This window comes from Ranitomeya imitator, chromosome 2, assembly GCF_032444005.1.
Source record: "Ranitomeya imitator isolate aRanImi1 chromosome 2, aRanImi1.pri, whole genome shotgun sequence".
NCBI lineage: Eukaryota > Metazoa > Chordata > Amphibia > Anura > Dendrobatidae > Ranitomeya > Ranitomeya imitator.
Window position 1 is genome coordinate 560,354,394 of NC_091283.1, and position 23,566 is coordinate 560,377,959.

General features: G+C 45.7%; 1 protein-coding gene across 1 annotated transcript in view; it reads left to right on the forward strand.

Moving 5' to 3' along the window:
* The window catches only part of TRIM65 (tripartite motif containing 65), a 102,487-nt gene that overhangs the window by 69,351 nt on the left and 9,570 nt on the right, over positions 1 to 23,566 (forward strand). Inside the window, exons 4-5 of the mRNA XM_069752055.1 lie at positions 21,327 to 21,492; positions 21,572 to 21,706. Of these exons, the coding sequence (XP_069608156.1) occupies positions 21,327 to 21,492; positions 21,572 to 21,706 (301 nt within the window). The remainder of the gene's footprint in view (positions 1 to 21,326; positions 21,493 to 21,571; positions 21,707 to 23,566) is intronic.

The following is a 23,566-nucleotide window of genomic DNA, read 5'->3' on the forward strand; positions in this document are numbered from 1 at the left end:
CAGCCACACACAGCGCCCCCAACACAGCCACGCACAGCCGCCCCCAGCACAGCCACACACAGCGCCCCCAGCACTGCCGCCCCCAGCACAGCCACGCACAGCCGCCCCCAGCACAGCCGCCCCCAGCACAGCCACGCACAGCAGCCCCCAGCACAGCCACGCCCAGCCGCGCCACGCACAGCCTCCCCCAGCACAGCCACACACAGCGCCCCCAACACAGCCACGCACAGCCGCCCCCAGCACAGCCACACACAGCGCCCCCAGCACTGCCGCCCCCAGCACAGCCACGCACAGCCGCCCCCAGCACAGCCACCCGCACTCGGGCAGTAGAGCCGGAGAGAGAAAGATGGGAGCACAGCCACGCACAGCCGCCCCCAGCACAGCCGCCCCCAGCACAGCTGCCCCCAGCACAGCCACGCACAGCTGCCCCCAGCATAGCCAAGCACAGCCGCCCCCAGCACAGCCACAGCCACCCCCCAGCACAGCCACGCACAGCCGCCCCCCAGCACAGCCGCCCCCAGCGCAGCCACGCACAGCCGCCCCCAGCACAGCCACAGCCACCCCCAGCACAGCCACGCACAGCCGCCCCCAGCACAGCCGCCCCCAGCCCCCAGCACAGCCACGCACAGCCGCCCCCAGCACAGCCACGCACAGCCGCCCCCAGCACAGCCACGCACAGCCACCCCCAGCACAGCCACGCACAGCCGCACCCAGCACAGCCAAGCACAGCTGTCCCCAGCACAGCCACGCACAGCCGCCCCCAGCATAGCCACGCACAGCCGCCCCCAGCACAGCCGCCCCCAGCACAGCCACGCACAGCAGCCCCCAGCACAGCCACGCCCAGCCGCGCCACGCACAGCCTCCCCCATCACAGCCACACACAGCGCCCCCAACACAGCCACGCACAGCCGCCCCCAGCACAGCCACACACAGCGCCCCCAGCACTGCCGCCCCCAGCACAGCCACGCACAGCCGCCCCCAGCACAGCCACCCGCACTCGGGCAGTAGAGCCGGAGAGAGAAAGATGGGAGCAACATATGGCAGAATGGAAACAGGAACAGGCAGAATGGGTGCAGCACATTACAACAGAATGGGGGCACAGGATGGCAACAGCACATGACAGAATGGTTGCGCACCATGGGAGCAGCACATGACAGAATGAGGGTGCACGATGGGAGCAGCATATGACAGAATGGGGGCGCACACATGACAGGATGGGGGTGCAGGATGGGAGCACATGACAGGATGAGGGTGCAGGATGGTAGCACATGACAGGATGGGGGTGCAGGATGGGAGCACATGACAGGATGGGGACGCAGGATTGGAGCACATGACATGATGGGGACGCAGGATGGGAGCATATGACAGGATGGGGACGCAGGATGGAGCAGCACATGACAGGATGGGGGTGCAGAATGGGAGCAGCCCATGACAGAATGGGGGCGCAGGATGGGAGCAGCACATGACAGGATGGGGGTGCAGGATGGGAACTGTTGTGAATTCTGTGGCTGAGTTCACTTCTGTGGTCACAAGTGGTATTGCAGTCTCTGGGCTTCCTCCCTCAGATGTTTTGGTGAGCTCGTTGGCTGCCTTGCTATTTAGCTCCACCTGAGTCTGTCTTCCTTGCTCCTTGTCAATGTTCCAGTGTTGGATCTGAGCTACTGCATCTTTCCTTGGGCCTGCTGCTCTGCTAGATAAGTGCTTCTAGTTTGTTTTCTGTTTTTTCTGTCCAGCTTGCTATTAACTTTTGCTGGAAGCTCTGAGAAGCAAAGGGGTGCACCGCCGTGCTGTTAGTTCGGCACGGTGGGTCTTTTTGCCCCTTTGCGTGGTTTTCGTTTTAGGGTTTTTTGTAGACTGTATAGTTCTCTTTGCTATCCTCGCTCTGTCTAGAATATCGGGCCTCACTTTGCTGAATCTATTTCATTCCTACGTTTGTCTTTTCATCTTGCTAACAGTCATTATATGTGGGGGGCTGCCTATTCCTTTGGGGTATTTCTCTGAGGTAAGTCAGGCTTGTATTTCTATCTTCAGGCTAGTCAGCTCCTCAGGCAGTGCCGAGTTGCATAGGTAGTGATAGGCGCAATCCACTGCTGCTTATAGTTGTGTGAGGATAGATCAGGTACTGCAGTCTACAGAGATTCCACGTCTCAGAGCTCGTCCTATTGTTTTTGGTTATTGCCAGATCTCTGTATGTGCGCTGATTACTGCACGCTGTGTTGCCTGATTGCCAGCCATAACAGTACAAGGAGCCATACCAATGATTCCCAATAGAGGGAAAAAAGAAATCCTGACATCATTTTTTTTTCTTAGCTCTGTCTTCAGTCTTTTTTTTCCCCTAGACATTAGAGTGCTTCAGGACACAGCTGTGGACATGGATATTCAGGCTCTGTGCTCCTCAATGGATAATCTCGTTGTAAATGTACAAAAGATTCAAGATACTATTGATCAGAAATCGATGCTAGAACCAAGAATTCCGATTCCTGATTTGTTTTTTGGTGACAGAACTAAGTTCCTGAGCTTCAGAAATAATTGTAAGCTATTTTTGGCCTTGAAACCTCATTCTTCTGGTAATCCTATTCAACAGGTTTTGATTATTATTTCTTTTTTGCGCGGCGACCCACAGGACTGGGCGTTTTCTCTTGCACCAGGAGATTCTGCATTGAGTAATGTTGATGCATTTTTCCAGGCGCTGGGATTGCTTTACGATGAGCCTAATTCAGTGGATCAGGCTGAGAAAAATCTGCTGGCTTTATGCCAGGGTCAGGATGATGTAGAAGTATATTGTCAGAAATTTAGGAAGTGGTCAGTACTCACTCTGTGGAATGAATCTGCACTAGCGGCTTTGTTCAGAAAGGGTCTCTCTGAAGCTCTTAAGGATGTAATGGTGGGATTTCCTATGCCTGCTGGTTTGAATGAGTCTATGTCCTTGGCCATTCAGATCGGTCGTCGCTTGCGCGAGCGTAAATCTGTGCACCATCTGGCGGTATTGTCTGAGAGTAAACCTGAGCCTATGCAGTGCGACAGGACTATGACTAAAGTAGAACGGCAAGAACACAGACGTCTGAACAGACTGTGTTTCTATTGTGGTGATTCTACTCATGCTATTTCTAATTGTCCTAAACGCACTAGGCGGTTCGATAGCTCTGCCGTTATTGGTACTGTACAGTCCAAATTCCTTTTGTCCATTACCTTAATGTGCTCTTTGTCATCGTATTCTGTCATGGCGTTTGTGGATTCAGGCGCTGCCCTGAATCTGATGGATTTGGATTATGCTAAACGTTGTGGATTTTTCTTGGAGCCTTTGCGGTGTCCTATTCCGTTGAGAGGAATTGATGCTACACCTTTGGCCAAGAATAAGCCTCAGTACTGGGCCCAGCTGACCATGTGCATGGCTCCTGCACATCAGGAAGTTATTCGCTTTCTGGTACTGCATAATTTGCATGATGTGGTTGTGTTGGGGTTGCCATGGCTACAAACCCATAATCCAGTATTGGATTGGAACTCTATGTCGGTAACCAGCTGGGGTTGTCAGGGAGTACATGGTGATGTTCCATTTTTGTCTATTTCGTCATCCATTCCTTCTGACATCCCAGAGTTCTTGTCGGACTTTCAGGATGTATTTGAAGAGTCCAAGTCTGATGCCCTACCTCCGCATAGGAATTGTGATTGTGCTATCGATTTGATTCCTGGTAGTAAATTCCCTAAGGGTCGTTTATTTAATTTGTCCGTACCTGAACACACCGCTATGCGCAGTTATGTGAAGGAGTCCCTGGAGAAGGGACATATTCGCCCATCGTCGTCACCATTGGGAGCAGGGTTCTTTTTTGTAGCCAAGAAGGATGGTTCGCTAAGACCGTGTATTGATTACCGCCTTCTTAATAAGATCACTGTTAAGTTTCAGTATCCCTTGCCATTGATTTCTGACTTGTTTGCTCGGATTAAGGGGGCTAGTTGGTTTACTAAGATTGATCTTCGTGGTGCGTATAATCTGGTGAGAATCAGGCAGGGAGATGAATGGAAAACGGCATTTAATACGCCCGAGGGTCATTTTGAGTATCTGGTGATGCCGTTCGGACTTGCCAATGCTCCATCTGTTTTTCAGTCTTTTATGCATGACATTTTCCGTGAGTATCTGGATAAATTCTTGATTGTTTACTTGGATGACATTTTGATCTTCTCAGATGATTGGGAGTCTCATGTGAAGCAAGTCAGAATGGTTTTCCAGGTACTGCGTGCTAATTCCTTGTTCGTGAAGGGATCAAAGTGTCTCTTCGGTGTGCAGAAAGTTTCATTTTTGGGGTTCTTCTTTTCCCCTTCTACTATCGAGATGGATCCGGTTAAGGTTCAGGCCATCCAGGATTGGACTCAGCCGACATCTCTAAAAAGTCTGCAGAAATTCCTGGGCTTTGCTAATTTTTATCGTCGCTTCATCTGTAATTTTTCTAGCATTGCCAGACCATTGACCGATTTGACCAAGAAGGGTGCTGATTTGGTTAATTGGTCTTCTGCTGCCGTGGAAGCTTTTCAGGAGTTGAAGCGTCGTTTTTGCTGTGCCCCTGTGTTGTGTCAACCTGATGTTTCTCTTCCGTTCCAGGTCGAGGTTGATGCTTCTGAGATTGGTGCAGGGGCGGTTTTGTCACAGAGAGGTTCTGGTTGCTCAGTGTTCAAACCATGTGCTTTCTTTTCCAGGAAATTTTCTGCTGCTGAGCGTAATTATGATGTGGGCAACCGAGAGTTGCTGGCCATGAAGTGGGCATTCGAGGAGTGGCGTCATTGGCTTGAGGGTGCTAAGCATCGCGTGGTGGTTTTGACTGATCATAAGAACCTTACTTATCTTGAGTCTGCCAAGCGCTTGAATCCTAGACAGGCCCGTTGGTCGTTATTTTTTGCTCGTTTTGATTTTGTGATTTCATACCTTCCGGGCTCTAAAGATGTGAAGGCGGATGCTCTGTCTAGGAGTTTTGTGCCCGACTCTCCGAGGTTATCTGAGCCGGCGAGTATCCTCAAGGAAGGAGTCATTGTGTCTGCCATCTCCCCTGATTTGCGGAGAGTGTTGCAGAAATTTCAGGCTAATAAACCTGATCGTTGTCCGGCCGAGAAACTGTTCGTCCCTGATAGGTGGACTAGTAAAGTTATCTCTGAACTTCATTGTTCGGTGCTGGCCGGTCATCCAGGAATCTTTGGTACCAGGGAGTTGGTTGTTAGATCCTTCTGGTGGCCGTCTCTGTCACGGGATGTGCGTGCTTTTGTGCAGTCCTGTGGAATTTGTGCTAGGGCTAAGCCCTGCTGTTCACGTGCCAGTGGGTTGCTTTTGCCCTTGCCGGTCCCGAAGAGGCCTTGGACACATATTTCGATGGATTTCATTTCTGACCTTCCCGTTTCTCAAAAAATGTCGGTCATTTGGGTGGTCTGTGATCGCTTTTCTAAAATGGTCCATCTGGTGCCCTTGGTTAAATTGCCTTCCTCCTCTGATTTGGTGCCTTTGTTCTTCCAGCATGTGGTTCGTTTACATGGCATTCCTGAGAATATTCTTTCTGACAGAGGTTCCCAGTTTGTCTCGAGGTTCTGGCGAGCCTTTTGTGGTAGGATGGGCATTGACCTATCTTTCTCCTCGGCCTTCCATCCTCAGACTAATGGCCAGACCGAACGAACCAATCAGACCTTGGAAACATATCTGAGATGTTTTGTTTCCGCTGACCAGGATGATTGGGTGTCATTTTTGCCGTTGGCTGAGTTCGCCCTTAATAATCGGGCCAGCTCGGCTACCTTGGTCTCTCCATTTTTCTGCAATTCTGGGTTCCATCCTCGTTTCTCTTCAGGACAGGTTGAGTCTTCGGACTGTCCTGGTGTGGATTCTGTGGTGGACAGGTTGCAGCAGATCTGGACTCAGGTAGTGGACAATTTGACCTTGTCCCAGGAGAAGGCTCAGCTTTTCGCTAATCGCAGACGCCGTGTGGGACCCCGACTTCGTGTTGGGGATCTGGTTTGGTTATCTTCTCGTCATATTCCTATGAAGGTTTCCTCTCCTAAATTTAAACCTCGTTTTATTGGTCCGTATAGGATTTCTGAGATTCTCAATCCGGTGTCTTTTCGTCTGACCCTCCCAGACTCCTTTTCCATACATAATGTATTCCATAGGTCGTTGTTGAGGAGATACGTGGCACCTATGGTTCCATCTGTGGAGCCTCCTGCCCCTGTTTTGGTGGAGGGGGAATTGGAGTATATTGTGGAGAAGATTTTGGATTCTCGTGTCTCTAGACGGAAACTCCAGTATCTGGTCAAATGGAAGGGTTATGCTCAGGAAGATAATTCCTGGGTTTTTGCCTCTGATGTCCATGCCCCAGATCTTGTTCGTGCCTTTCATGTGGCTCATCCTGGTCGGCCTGGGGGTTCTGGTGAGGGTTCGGTGACCCCTCCTCAAGGGGGGGGTACTGTTGTGAATTCTGTGGCTGAGTTCACTTCTGTGGTCACAAGTGGTATTGCAGTCTCTGGGCTTCCTCCCTCAGGTGTTTTGGTGAGCTCGTTGGCTGCCTTGCTATTTAGCTCCACCTGAGTCTGTCTTCCTTGCTCCTTGTCAATGTTCCAGTGTTGGATCTGAGCTACTGCATCTTTCCTTGGGCCTGCTGCTCTGCTAGATAAGTGCTTCTAGTTTGTTTTCTGTTTTTTCTGTCCAGCTTGCTATTAACTTTTGCTGGAAGCTCTGAGAAGCAAAGGGGTGCACCGCCGTGCTGTTAGTTCGGCACGGTGGGTCTTTTTGCCCCTTTGCGTGGTTTTCGTTTTAGGGTTTTTTGTAGACTGTATAGTTCTCTTTGCTATCCTCGCTCTGTCTAGAATATCGGGCCTCACTTTGCTGAATCTATTTCATTCCTACGTTTGTCTTTTCATCTTGCTAACAGTCATTATATGTGGGGGGCTGCCTATTCCTTTGGGGTATTTCTCTGAGGTAAGTCAGGCTTGTATTTCTATCTTCAGGCTAGTCAGCTCCTCAGGCAGTGCCGAGTTGCATAGGTAGTGATAGGCGCAATCCACTGCTGCTTATAGTTGTGTGAGGATAGATCAGGTACTGCAGTCTACAGAGATTCCACGTCTCAGAGCTCGTCCTATTGTTTTTGGTTATTGCCAGATCTCTGTATGTGCACTGATTACTGCACGCTGTGTTGCCTGATTGCCAGCCATAACAGGGAACAGCCCATGACAGAATGGGGGCGCAGGATGGAGCAGCACATGACAGGATGGGGACGCAGGATGGGAGCAGCACATGACAGGATGGGGACGCAGGATGGTGCAGCACATGACAGGATGGAGACCATATACTAATATAAATGCTCGCCACCCGGGCGTAGAACGGGTTCAATAGCTAGTATATAATATAATTAAGACAGCATTATACTATAATATGATGCATACATTATGATGCATACATCACATAAGAGACACCGCGACTGCTGAATATATATCACATTGAAACTACTGTATATACAATATATAGTTAATACTGCGACTGATGTGTATAGTTGTAGTATCACCTATATATTGTATGTGATACTGTGACTGCTGTACACATATTATATAGATGAAACTGCTATATATATATATATCTACTATATAATTGTCTAAGGGTCACTTCCGTCTGTCTGTCTGTCTTTCTGTCACGGATATTCATTGGTCGCGTCCTCTGTCTGTCATGGAAATCCAAGTCGCTGATTGGTCGCAGCAAAACAGCCACAACCAATCAGCGATGGGCACAGTCTGGAAGAAAATGGCCGCTCCTTACTCCCCGCAGTCAGTGCCCGGCGCCCGCATAATCCCCTCCAGTCACCGTTCACACAAGGTTAATGCCGGCAGTAACAGACCGCGTTATGCCGCGGGTAACGCACTCCGTAACCGCTGCTATTAACCCTGTGTGACCAACTTTTGACTACTGATGCTGCCTATGCGGCATCAATAGTAAAAAGATCTAATGTTAAAAATAGTTAAAAAAACAAAACACCTGCTATTCTCACCCTCCGTAGTCCGCCGAGCCGCTTGCGCCGGCCGCCATCTTCTGTTCCCGGCGATGCATTGCGAAATTACCCACAAGACTTAGCGGTCTTGCTAGACCGCTAAGTCATCTGGGTAATTTCGCAATGCATCCTGGGAACGGAAGATGGCGACAGCCGCTCGCGTATCGCCGGAGCTTCGCTGGATCCCAGGGGTGAGTATATAACTATTTTTTATTTTAATTATTTTTTTAACCGGGATATGGTGCCTACACTGCTGTATACTACGTGGGCTGTGTTATATACCGCGTGGCTGCTATATACTACATAGGCAGTGTGATATACTCCGTGGGCTGTGCTATATATTACGTGGCCACTGTTATATACTGCATGGGCTGTGCTATATATTACGTGGCTAGTGTTATATACTATGTCGCCTGTGTTATATACTGCGTGGCTGCTATATACTGAGTGGGCTGTGTTATATAGTACGTGCTGCCCAACGTTTTACTATTGATGCTGCCTATGCGGCATCAATAGTAAAAAAATGTAATGTTAAAAATAATAAAAAAATCAAAAAACCTGCTATTCTCACCCTCCGTAGTCTGCCGAGCCGCATGCGCCTGCCGCCATCTTCCGTTCCCGGCGATGCACTGCGAAATTACCCAGAAGACTTCGCGGTCTCGCGATACCACTAAGTCATCTTGGTAATTCGCAATGCATCCTGGGAACGGAAGATGGCGGCAGCTGTGCGCGTATCGCCGGAGCTTCGGTGGATCCTAGGGGTGAGTATATAACTATTTTTTATTTTAATTATTTTTTTAAAAGGGATATGGTGCCCATACTGCTAAATACTGTGTGGGCTGTGTTAGATACCGCGTGACTGCTATATACTACATAGGCAGTGTTATATACTATGTGGGCTGTGTGATATACTCCGTGGGCTGTGCTATATACTGCGTGGGCTGTGCTATATATTACGTGGCCACTGTTATATACTGCGTGGGCAGTTTTATATACTACGTGGCTGCTATATACTGCGTGGGCTGTGCTATTTATTACGTGGCCAGTGTTATATACTGCGTGGCCTGTGTTATCAGGGGTGAACCTAGCCTCTCTGGTGCCTGAGGTGAACGGAAAAATGGCGCCCCCCCCCCCCACAGTCCCTGCCTCACTGCCTGTGCACACACATCCCTCCACCGGACCCGGTAATCGCCGCTCGCAGTAGCATACCGGCAGAGGTGTATCTAGGTTTTCTGGCACCAGGGACAAGAATTCATTTTGGTGCCCCCCTCCACCAAGGACATATGCGATTTGCACACTTAGTCATGTACCCACGAGCTCCTCTCCCTAATGCTCTCAATGTTCAGTCAAAAACTGAGAGAAGCAGAAGAGAAGCTCGTTGTCACAGGACCATAAGTATGAAAATCGCATATGAGTGAAGTGTCCATGTGACAACTACTGGAACCTGCAGAGCTGAATCCTGACATCGCAGCTTCTGAATTCTCACAACGCATGCACTGCACACTACTAGGATTCTCCCTTGCCGGTGGACGGTCATGTCAGCACAAGCATGTGATTTGTATACTTCTGACCACATTCCGCCTAGACGTGCCCGGCCTCGCTTAGTTCATTTTCAATGACGGAGGCTACACATGTCTAGTCAGCACGTGACCGCATGTATGTAAATCACCAGCACGAGAGAATCCTGACAGCGTGCAGTTCGCACTGTGAGAAGTCAGAAGTGTGCAGTCACAAAGAATGACTGCAGACTCATTACAAACCTGGACAACCCCTTTAAAGCTCCTAACATAAATAAAAACATGAGAATTAGTTAGTATCACAAATAACATTTACATCCAGGTACCTTACAGATGACGTCGTCTCTGGAGTCAGTCTTCTTTTCTTCATCTTGTCCAGACCCCATGATGAGTTTTCTCAGCGACAGCCGTCTCTGCAGACGTCCATCTTTTCCGCTCTTTTGCATAAAATCTCCACAAGATGCCCTTAAAGATACAAGTGTCATTATAATGCTCCGGAATAAAAAATTGCCCCTCACTATATTGTCTGCACAAAATATGACCCCCACACTGTCCCTCTTATGGTACATGCTCTTCACACTGACCTCTCCTTTCTATACCGGCCCCCTCTTCACACTGTCCTCTCACACTGTGTCCCCCCTATAGTATTTATACTCCATATTTATACTCCATCCTCACATCCTCTGTGCATGGCTCCCCCATCCTTCTACCCTGCGTGCATGGCTCACCCATCCTTCTCCCCTGCGTGCATGGCTCCCCCATCCTTCTCCCCTGCATGCATGGCTCCCCCATCCTTCTCCCCTGCGTGCATGGCTCCCCCATCCTTCTCCCCTGCGTTCATGGCTCCCCCATCCTTCTCCCCTGCGTGCATGGGTCCCCCATCCTTCTCCCCTGCGTTCACGGCTCCCCCATCCTTCTCCCCTGCGTTCACGGCTCCCCCATCCTTCTCCCCTGCGTTCACGGCTCCCCCATCCTTCTCCCTTGCGTTCACGGCTCCCCCATCCTTCTCCCCTGCGTTCACGGGTCCCCCATCCTTCTCCCCTGCGTTACGGCTCCCCCATCCTTCTCCCCTGCGTTCACGGCTCCCCCATCCTTCTCCCCTGCGTTCACAGCTCCCCCATCCTTCTCCCCTGCGTGCATGGGTCCCCCATCCTTCTCCCCTGCGTTCACGGCTCCCGCATCCTTCTCCCTTGCGTTCACGGCTCCCCCATCCTTCTCCCCTGCGTTCACGGCTTCCCCATCCTTCTCCCCTGCGTTCACGGCTCCCCCATCCTTCTCCCCTGAGTTCACGGCTCCCCCATCCTTCTCCCCTGCGTTCACGGCTCCCCCATCCTTCTCCCGTGCGTTCACGGCTCCCCATCCTTCTCCCCTGCGTTCACGGCTCCCCATCCTTCTCCCCTGCGTTCATTGCTCCCCCATCCTTCTCCCCTGCGTTCATTGCTCCCCCATCCTTCTCCCCTGCGTGCTTGGCTCCCCTATCCTTCTCCCCTGCGTGCATGCCTCCCCTATCCTCCCACCCTGCGTGCATGGCTCCATATCCTTTTTCCCTGTCATACTCACCTCTCACCGCGCGGCACAGAGCAGAACTTCCTGGCATCTCTTCTGCAGCGTCTTCCTTCCTGTCTTCAGCGGTCACATGATAGTGCTAATTAAGGTCATGAATATGCGCATATTCATGACCTTAAATGAGCGGTACCATGTGACCGCTGAAGACAGGACGCGCTGCCGGCGCTGAGACACAGTTGCAGCCACCGCTGGAGGAAGGTGAGTATTACGTCTTCTTTAAGGAGGGAGGGAGGAGGGGGGGCGAGAGGGAGGAGGGGGGGCGGGCACTTGACCCCGGAGTTTTATAAAAAAACCAAAAAAAAACCGAGCAGCGCAAATCCAGTTACTACGGAATCTGCCGCCCCCTCTCTTCTGCCGCCTGAGCCAAAGGGCTCAAATCGCCTAATGGAAGCAGTGTCCCTGTGTGTTATATACTATGTCGCCTGTGTTATATACTGCGTAGCTGCTATATACTGCATAGGCTGTGTTATATAGTACGTGGCTGTGTTATATACTGCGTGGCCTGTGTTATACACTACGTGGCTGCTATATACTGCGTGGGCTGTGTTAAATAGTACGTGGCTGTGTTATATACTGCGTGGCCACTGTTATATATTGCGTGGCCTGTATTAACGCATCGGGTATTCTACAATATGTATGTATATAGCAGCCACATAGTATATAGCACAGGCCACATAGTATTTGTCTGCTATATACTACATGGCTCCTATATACTACGTGGCCTGTGCTATATACTATGTGGCTGCTATATACATACATACATACGTATTCTAGAATATCCGATGCTTTAGAATCGGGCCACTATCTAGTATATATATATATATATATATATATATATATATATATATATATATATATATATATATATATATATATATATATATATATATATATACATACATAGTGCGACTATACATAGCAGTATCATCTATATAACGTATATGCAGTAGTCTACATTATACAGGTGATGCTGCAAATGTTGGATACACATTATATAGGCGATACTGCTGTATATGACAGTATCACCTATACAGTGTATATACAGCAGTCTATATACATTATATAGGCAATACTTTTACTGGTGTGTATATACGTTACATATAGGTGATACTGCTGTGTGTATGTATGTGTGTGTGTGTATATACACACACACCAGTATCGCCTATATAACGATATACAGTATATACACAGCAGTATCACCTATATAACGTATATACATATCAGTAGCAGTATTGCCTATATAATGTATATAGACTGCTGTATATACATTATATAGGTGATACTGTGATTATATACAGCAGTAGCAGCCAGTATCACCTATATAATGTATGTATAGCAGTTTGTATCTTATATATGGGCAATACTGCTACTGATGTGTATATACGTTATATAGGTGATATTGCTGTGTATACAGTGGTGTGATATATACACAGACACCCCGCAGTGTCACCTATATAAGGTATAGACGCATCAGTAGCTTTGTCACCGATATAACATATAGACTGCTATAAGTACATTATATAGGTGGTATAATGATTATATACAGCAGTATCACCTATATAATGTATATATAGCAGTCTATACACATTATATAGCTGCAACTGCTGTATATACATTAAAAAAATTCATCTTGGGACTCACCCAGGTCCCTGAGATGGGGTGAGGTCGGGAGGATGAAGAGCAGAAGTGGGTCGGGTCCTGGCCAGCATAGGCGGTGAAGAGGAGACGATCAGATTCATCCCAGGCATTGGTGAGGAGAGCGCTCTTCCCTGACGCTGGTGCAGGCCGGCCAGCGTCAGACACAGACAGTCAGGTGGAGGCGCCCTATGCGCGCCGGACTTTTTAAATCTCTCCATGTGTGCGTGGTCTCCTGCTTGCCCGCGCTAGCACACAGCACAGGCAGCAGACAAGCACGCGCAGGACCTAGGAACGCGGCCTTGCTCGTGCACTAGCATGGGCCACCTTGGCACTTCAAAGCGCGGGCAATGCGCGCACACAGGACCTGACTAGTGACTACAAGATTTAAAGGGCCGGCTGGCGGGATGCTCTATGTATTAAAATCGCTGCCGGTCCTCCAGCGGCCCTGTGCAGCTGCTCAGGCATCGGCCCGGGGGGCATATGCATTCCTGCCACCCGGCCCAGTCCGCCCTTGCTGACCGTCACATCCAAACATAAATAGGTCTGAACAGGTGCTTACCTAGAGTCGCCAACTCGTATACATTCAAACAAAGCAGCACACTGTAACGCTAAAACATGAAAAACTAATTGCATTGCTGCACTAGAAATATGAAAAATCTCCATCGGCAAAGCTGTGGAGCTCAGTGGTTGGCTAAATTGGTGATGTTAACTGTCAGCACCCTGCACCACAAGCATAATCCAACTACGCTGTATTGCTCTCTCATCTACGTCACAGTGGTTGGCCCATTGTGAATCCTCTCCAACACGTCCATTTGAAGGATGCCTTACAATTAATCCCTAAACAGGATATCCCAGGATTATCAGTGTGCATGTTAAAGGTCTGTGTTAGACCAAAACGTCACGTATTGTACACACTGTTTGGACCACATAATACTTTTTTCATCCTATTTCACCATATTCCCCAGTCAAATGGCAGATTTTTTCTATTCATCAACTGTTAATGCTACATCATCACTACTGCCAAAACTTTGAGACTGGAGCAGCGCCAAACAGTCGACGGTGACTCCAGGGAGGGTGAGTATCTGCTTGCTTTGTTATGTTACAAATATAAAAGCTTATGGGATCCACAGGTTCTCAAACCAGACACCTGTATTTAGTGACGTACTGCACTCTCAAAATAACTTTAGTTTTTGTTTTAGTCACACAAGTTAACAGGACAATAAATATGTGGTAAGATCTTCATCAGACCAGATAATCCTGAGCAGCATACTTCACAGGGAGTAAATATAGATTAAAATTAGACACTTGTAGCCATGCAGATCAAGATGACTTAGCTCTGTCCCACTTCGCATCGGAATTCATCTTAAAGGGCATGTCTCAGTAAGGATTTGTTCACATTACATCAGAGGTCTACATCTAGAGTAGTTCCAGCTATATAGTCCGGTTCACTATGTATTGATTTAGGCCTTCGCCGGATTTTTTTGGAGAGTCTGAAAACTATACATTTTTGGAAAGGTTATAGTATAAGCAATACGAAAAACAATGTTTCCATTTGCCCCGAGTCCCACGTGACCGCCATATTGGATTTGACAAAATGGCTGACGTAAAACCAATTTTCGTTAATATCTCAGCTTATAAATAACATAAAAATAAAATTTGACAGCTAAACATACATTTTAGGGCTAAGAAATGCAATATTACTAGTTGCAGATGTGTTTTAGATATTTACTACAGCAGTTTTTTATAATTAATTAGTATTGACATAATAATACATAATGACAGGAATCACATGTTTTTTTTTTCTTTTATTACAGGAGTTGAACATGACAGACAAACCACAAGCTACTGAAGTCACTTGTGAAGGTGAGGCACCTATCAACTGGAAGCTATGTATGCTCTGTCAGTCTTCCAATGGCAATGAGAAGTTGGTGCAAAATCCTCAGATACAGTCTTACCAGCGCGTTTTGGACATAGTAGCAGAGAGGGCAAGTTTACAAGATGGCAACTATGTTGATATCCATCGACGGATTAGCAACAGGAAAGACACAATCGATACACATCAGGCAGTCTACCATCGAAGTTGTTAATTAATTAACAACGACCAAATACAACGAGCCCGGGACCGTTATGCACATGCATTAGCTACTGGTAGCCACATTACCAAGAAACGAGGATTAAAAAGAGGACGTGCTGAAATGGACGAATCAGGTTCATTAACATCTGACTCTTCATCACCATTCACGAGGTCACATACATGGCCACTGGATAAGGAAAAATGTTTCTTTTGTCAGAACGATGAGAATGAGAAGCTTTATAATGTGAGGACAGTCAACGCAGGGAAATCGTTGAAACAAGCTATTGAAACATCAGATAATTTAACACTGAAAACAAGACTGAACACATGCATTGCACCAGGGGATGCACATTCTATTGACGTCCGGTACCACAAAAGCTGTTGGACAAAGCATGTTTTTCATGGACAACGAGAACGTAGTACCAACAGAACAGACCACAAAGAACCCTTATTACAACATGCAAGTCTGCTAGAGTTGATAAACCTAGTGGATATTCAAACACAGAACCAATCATATCTATCTATACAAGATATCGAAACCACTTATTTGAATATGCTTGGTATAGAAGGCGTGGAAAATCACAAACCTACATTCACTAGAAAGTGGCTCAAAGAAATTATAATGAATGCCTTGCCACATCTGAAATCCTGTCTTTCAAAAAACAGAAGGGAATCAGCAGTTCTTTATTCACCAGAAGCCTGTGAGGAAATCATGGTTAATTCTGCAATGGAATGTCGTAGTGATGATGCAGACAACATGCAGACAATCTACAAAGCAGCACAGTTAATTAGGAAAAGCATTGCTAATTTTACAACGGAAGTCAATGATAAAAACACCATAACGGTCACTAGTGACATAAACGACGTTCCAGCAGAATTATATTCCGCTATCCGTTGGATCATAACAGGGCCGATTGACAGCCTTGAAACTCAAAGAAGGACCAAAATTGTTGACCGAGCAGCACTCACTATGAGTCAGAACATCATGTATGAATTCAAATCAAAACGCCAGGTCAACTACAAGCCAAAAACCGAATCATCAGTATTCAGACAACCCAACGCACAAGAAAACCCACAGGTCCTGGGGCTAGCTCTGACTGTTCATCACACAACTCGCGATAAGAAATTAATGAATCTTCTTAGTTCACATGGGTTTTGTGTTCCCTATGGCCGTACCCTACGAATGGAAACTGCTTTGGCTAATGCTGTTGTAGAAAACACCCGAGAGTTAAAAGGTCTTTACGTGCCACCATTCTTGAAGAAGGGTACCTTTGTGTTCTTTGCAGTTGATAACACAGACTTTGCAGAGGATACCCCTGATGGGAAAGGAACCACACATGGAACTATTACTGCTGTATATCAGCAAGTAGATGCTGTTGGAGAACCAGTTGCACCACCCTTGAAGATAACAGATGCCCACACTTTATCTGTCACTCCATACCATGTACATATGTTGCACTGTGACAAGCCAAAAGTACAACATACCCAAAGATCAGAACACTTTGTCACAAACAAGGAAATATCAGGTTCTTCCCAACTTTCACAATTTGGATGGATTGTTGCTACTGCTGTATCCAGAATGCAGCAACTAGAGAAAGCATCGAGCAAAATTCCTGGATGGTCAGGATACAACTCACTGTTGTCCGAAAGCAAGCGATTTACCAACGTTGGAGCCTTACCACTGCTACCAGAGCTAGCACACGAGTGGTCAACCTTGCTGACTGTGATCATGCAAGCAAGTGAACTGAGGAAGTTGACTGTTGGTGAAGATCATCCCACTGTTATTTCATTTGATATGGCTCTGTATGAGAAGGTTGTCCAACTTCTAGATGCAAGACCTGATCTGAAACGCACCGTTGTTCCACGACTGGGAGAGCTACATGTTGTAATGGCTGCCCTGCGCGCTCTGGGTACCTCTACGGAGAACTCGGGTATTGATGATGCATGGATAGAAGGTGATGTGTATGGGTCTGCAACAACAAGGCAAATACTGAAATGTACCCATTACAAGCGTGCTCTTCGTGCTCACACATATACATATGTTGCTCTGTATGAACTGTTGCTGGACGAGTTCTTCATTGATAATCCAGAACTAAAACAGGTGTGTTTGATGGCAACAGAGGGAATTGAAGCTGCCTGTTCTGAGGAAAACAAGAACACAAAAAGTAAGTCAGTGAAACAAGCAAGCACTACCCTACTAGAGGCCTTGACCACTGCTGACATAATCACAGTCTTTCAAACATGGGTGAAACAGAGATCCAAAAATGCAATGTTCAAGTCAATGATGAACTACCTACAACGAGTGGAAACAATCCTTTTATTTGTTGCTGCAACCAGGAATGCAGACCTTGAGCTTCATCTTCAAGCCGGAGAGCAGCTCAGCAAGCTCTTCTTTGCATTTGACCGGATGAAATACAAGCGATTGTGGCCAAGGTATATCACGGACATGCATGACCTTAAAATAAATCACCCTCAAACATGGGAAGAAATGAAAGCGGGTAACATTTCAGTCACGAAAAGTGCTATCCCATTTGTATCCATTGGGGCGGACCATGCATGCGAGCATCTGAACAAGCTGATGAAAATCCATGCTGGCATAGTCGGCATCTCGAACAATGCCAATGCTCGTCAGAGATTCTTCATGGCCACACCTGAACTCTCCCGAGTTGTCAAAGAATATACCAGACAGTTTGATTTAGAACGTGACAAAACCAGAGAGCATCACGATCTTGGGCCAAGTGCAGTCAAGAAGTGTCATCATGTTATTGACAAGATTAAGGAAGCAATTTTGAAACATGGCAACCCATTTGCTGTTGCAGGTGACAAGTTGCACAATGTAATCACCCATGCCTACATCCCTGATGAGTATGTAAAAATGATCCTGAATGCAGATGAGACAGGTCAAAAGCTGTATGAAGACTATGTGTTGGCGCGAATCAATGGGGATGTTAGCCTATGGGCACCAGTAAAGAAGGAGAACAACAGGATGTTCATGTCGGCAAACAAGAAAACCACAGTAAAACTCCGAGACAAGACTGTTGATCTTAAGGAGACCAAGGACTTGTATGGAAGAATGATGGTTTTGGCAAGGTCCAACAGAGACATAAACCAGAAAGTGGCCATTGGGAACTACGAATTCACTCTGACCCCAAGAGCCTTTTTTGCTCCAGATGGTACAATGTTACCATGCCATGACAAATCGAAACTGATCAGTCTCCTTAACAAGTTGGTTATAGTAGAAACTCCACAGAAAGATCTGCAGCCAGAAGATAGGATGGACACAAGATCAGATGATCCAAGTCGCAAGATAGCCCTGGTAGATGGAATGGTTCTTCTGCAAAAGATGGCCAAGAAACCGGCAACACTAGTGACAGTCAAAGATCTCAGTTACTGCTTCAATGACAGGCTTATGTCTCTCACAGAAAATTACGATGAAATAATCCTTGTGTTTGATACGTATAGGGAAAATTCTCTCAAGGATGCTACCAGGGATAAAAGAAGAAAAGGAAAGGCACCAATTCAGTACCAGGTCAGAGATGAAACAAACATTAATCATATTCCAATGAACAGGTTCCTTTCACATGACAAGACAAAGGCTGACCTGACCAAGTATCTTGCTGCAAAGACTCTAGAGTTCAACAGTTCATCACAAAAACTGGTCATCACTTGTTCTTCAGGGTGTACCAGGAGCAACAAAAACTTAGTTTTCGACGACAACAATCACGAAGAAGCAGACACACTGTTGATCTACCAAGCTGTCTTGGCAACACAACGAAACCCACCGGATGCAAGGATGGTTTTCTTCTCCCCTGATACCGATGTACTGGTGTTGGTCATAGCTAACTATGACCTCATGCTGAAGAATACATCGATTTCAATGGTCTCTGGGATGATCGAGATAGAGCCAATAAGGAGAGTCATAGGGGCAGACAGAGCAAAGGCTTTGACAGCCTTCCATGCATTCACTGGTGCTGACACAACTGGAAGGTTCTCTCGAATTGGCAAAGCAATCTGGCTGCAAGCTTACATGAACGCAACACCAGATGTAATCAGTTCTCTGCAGATGCTTTCGACTGAAAAAGAAGTGAGCAAAACTATGTTGTCAACTCTTGCTACCTTCGTATGTTTTGCTTACTCTCCAAAAGGCATTTTTATTAAGAATATTCCCGAACTGCGATGGCATCTATTTTGCAAGCATATGGCAGAAAGTGACAGGTTACCTCCTACACTCGGAGCTCTAAAACAACATGTCCTCAGAGTCCATATCCAAGCCAGAGTGTGGGGACAAGCTAACATTGCTTTGCAGGATTCTCAGCTGGATCCCGAGAAGAATGGCTATCACAAAGGGTTGGATGGACAGTTGAAACCAACCATGACAGATGTTCTTCCAGCTCCAAAAGCAATAATCGAGATGATTAGTTGTCAATGCAAACATGACTGTTCTTCTTCAAGGTGTTCGTGCCGAAAAAATAACTTATCCTGTACCGATCTTTGTCAGTGTGACAGCGAGTGTATGAATGACGAGGACACTCAGACCAAATATGAAACTGATGATGACAGTGATGGTGGCGATATGTAAAGACACTCTGGTTGTTCAAAAGTTAAAAACATTAACTCTCTGCTTTTCGAGTTCGAAAATTTGTTCAAATATAAACCGATACAATTTGTAGTCGTATATAGAGTATTTATTTGGATACCACTGCATTTCTTAGTACTCAAAATGTATGTTTAGCTGTCAAAATTTAAGTTTTACGTTACTTACAAGCTGAGATATTAACAAAAATCGATGTAAATCAGCCATTTTGTAAAATCCAAGATGGCGGCCACTTAGGACTCGGGGCAAATGGAAACATTGTTTTTCTTATTGCTTATACCATAGCCTTTCCAAAAATGTACATATTTGAAACTCTCCAGAAAATTCCGGCGAAATTACATAGTGAACCGGGCTATATATACCTCTGACAGAGACTCATGCTTGCTCTGTTGTATAGCCTAAGGGCTCGCTCACTCGCTCACACAGTGTATAACATTGCTGAGTGCTATGCGATAAAACAACGCGTAGCACTTGGACCAGTGTTATACTACGGGGCAACTCACATCTGCAATTATTTTCTAATGCCGATTTGGTATGAGAAAACAATGGCAGCATGCTGCCAAGTGCAGTGCAATTACCACGGAAACTGGCAATAGAGGAGATGGAGAAATTAATTTCTCCGTCTCCTCCGTACCCGTGCTGTGATTCTCTCATGTGAGACAGTCGGAGCACAATGCACTGACAATTGGCTCACACTCACAGCAGAGTTTGAGCCGAGTGTCATTAGCATATCACATTGAATTCTCTCACATGGGATGCTACACACTAATTTGACCCATTATGTGTCAATACATATAACCAATTTCATTTGCACTGCCCAGGTCCAGTGTCCAGTCCGTTACTATTTGGCAGACAGTATTAATTTCTGTGGCATCCTTGCCTCCTCTGGCGCTTATTTGGCCACATGACAACACATGAGGTCTAGTGACTAGGCTGGGTACAGAAGTGAAGACTGCCTGCCATGTTGGACCAGACTAGATGCCAGGCCAGGCCAAAGCAGTACAAATTGAATTTCTTCTCACTATTGGCCGACCATTTACCCAAATGCAACTTTGAAAAAGGCTTCAGATTACAAACTCAAATGTTGCATCGCAGTGAATAAATCCCACACATTTTTTCACCTTATATCTTTGGAGTGCTGCCTTTATTTTTGTCTATGTATATTGGAAGGAATGTTCCTGGCTAAAATACTGAGCAGATCATGTTTGCACCCACAGTTGTGCATAGTGTTGCTGCTGAGGCCTTCATGAGGGAATATCACACGGGTTCTAATCCCATAATTATGGTGTGGGGTGGCATAATGTATGGTAGCCAAACCTCTCTAGTCTTAATTCCAGGTACACTAACAGCTTGATGTTATATTTATTTGGTCTTGGAAAAAGGGGTATGGCCACTTCTCCAAAGTGGCCCAGTAACAGTTTTCCAAGATGACAGCGCCAGGCTACATGTTGCTTGTGCTACTATGAGTAGTTTGTGTGGACCAAAACTTGCTACCATGTCCTGCAGCATCTACAGACTCATCTCTCATATCTGGGTCATAATTTGTTAGCAATTGCAAAGGGAGCTGTCAGCAGCGGATCTTGATGATTTGCCAAAGTGCATTTAGCGTGGCAGAACATTCCTCTGACAACCATTAATAACCTCATTGGTAGCAGCCAAGGTGGTGTAACTGGAGGGATTTCTGCATGTGTACATTCTTAATGCTGAAAATATCGAGACATTTTGAAAACCTTTTTTCCATCTTTTTATCATTTACATATCAGGAACATGTTTATTCATGCAGTGATTTCCATAATTCCATGACTTTTCCATCTCGGTGTTTGCAATTTAATTGTTGAGAAGTAAAGGTATAATAAATAAAATTGTACTTATTATTTTCTTGTATGCACAGCACTATGCATGGATGTCTAAATCCCACAATGTAACTGTTTTAGGGTCTTCCGAAACTTGTACCAGTTGGAATTGCTCCAGTATCCCCAAATGTTCCGTTGTATGGTAACTTACAAATGGAAGCAGTAACTAGGATTCTTCCAGAAGTCACCAGGCTGCTTCAACAGGAATTTCCTACTTTGTTACACCCTCAAAGCCCAAGCCCAATAGGTAAACTTAAAGGCTTGAATAATGCAAGAGATGTGCATTGCTTTATATCATATAACACATTTCACACTCTGTTCTCCAGAGGCCTCAGTTATTCCGTCTGGTATTACTGTAAATGACCCCTGTTGTATAGCAGTACCATCTTTGAGTGAACATAAAACATCTCCTCAGAAAACTCCTGGAAGGATCAGTGCCCTCAGAACACAGCTTTGTAAAGGTAAATTACAAATCCTATGAGAAAAATTGGCCACACGTTTATAAAGAATAAAATATAATATTTATTAAATCTTGCTAAAAACACGTCATTATATTAAAAAGAGTTCCAGAAAAGTCAGCACAATGAGCAGATCACAGGGAACTGGAAATGTGATGCTTAGGACATGTATATATTTAAAAAGGGGTCCAAATCACGTAAATAGCCATCTCATAATAAATACAATCAGAGAATCATAGATATCATAAATATGAAGTGCAAGTGCATTGATGTATTTAGAACTAATCATAGATATTTATAAAGTGCAAGTGCATTATTCTATTCAAACATGATCATGTGCAACTAAATTAATGAAATATATCTAATCATGATTGTATAGATGGAATGCATAATTCATGACCCATTACAGTACCTTGCGAAAGTATTCAGCTCCCTGGAACTTTTCAACCTTTTCCCACATATCATTCTTCAAACATAAAGATACCAAGTGGAACACAATTGTGAAGTTGAACGAAATGTATTGGTTATTTTAAATTTTTGTGGAAAATCAAAAACTGAAAAGTGGGGCGTGCAATATTATTCGGCCCCTTTACTTTCAGTGCAACAAACTCACTCCAGAAGATCATTGTGGATCTCTGAATGATCCAATGTTGTCCTAAATGCCTAATGATGATAAGTATAATCCACCTGTGTAATCAAGTCTCCGCATAAATGCACTTGCAATATTATTCGGCCCCTTTAACTTAATACTTTGTTGCGCCACCTTTTGCTGCGATTTAAAATCACCAATACATTTCGTTCAACTTCACAATTGTGTTCCACTTGTTGATTCTTCATCAAAAATTTACATGTGCTATCTTTATGTTTGAAGCATGTTGGGGAAAGGTTGAATAGTTCCAGGGTGCTGAATACTTTCGCAAGGCACTGTAAATCAATATAACAGTAATATCAACTAAAATAGATATGAATGTAAAAAAATTATGATGTATAACCCATACCAATTTGCAGCAACCTGTGCCCTGACGCGCATTTCGCATCTAGCTTCCTGAAGGGGGAAAGGTAAAGGAACATTACCTAGATCAGTGCTGCTTAGTATTATGTGCTATATTACCCAATACATTTGCAGCATGGGTTACCGGGGATTGTTCTTATCCACTTTTCTCCATAAATCAGTTGCACATTGTCTATTGAAGGTCGTTCCTCCTTTACCTAGAACATTTGGAATTTGCCACTTGTCTTAATATCAATTATGAGTATTGGTGAGGGTTGAGCTTGAGAAATGTGGCATAATTGCCTTAATATAAAATGAATGCTCATGGCAATTATTGACATCAATATGCAATAAAAAAAATCTTACTCTTAGTGTATTCATTAAAAATAAACTTTAAAGCGCATAGATCATGGGCTTTCTTTCATGACTTTTGACATTCAAGGACTTTTTTGCAGTTTTCATGTCATGGTTACAGCAACTTGGAAGTCACAACGCAACCACATTCACTTACATTATGCTGTGATGTTGCATTTGCATAGTACAATCATTGGTTGTGTCGTGGTCTAAGATCATCATATAGCCCTAGGTATAGATATTATATTATGATCAGCAAAGATCTGACTGTCGCAACCCCTACCAGTCCAGAAAATTAGGGGACCACAGCCATATTTTGGCACCGCTGGACACTTTTTTTTATTGAGGGAACTGCAGGATGGCCTCAATTACTGTGCAGGAGAAAAATGTTCAGCGCCAAACCAGCACTGAGGTCCTTTCATTCTCAGGATATATAGGGGCAACAGTCGGACCCCCAAGAATAATAAAGTGAAGGCATATCCAAGCAATATGAGTGGCAGAAGTTACCCTTCAATTTT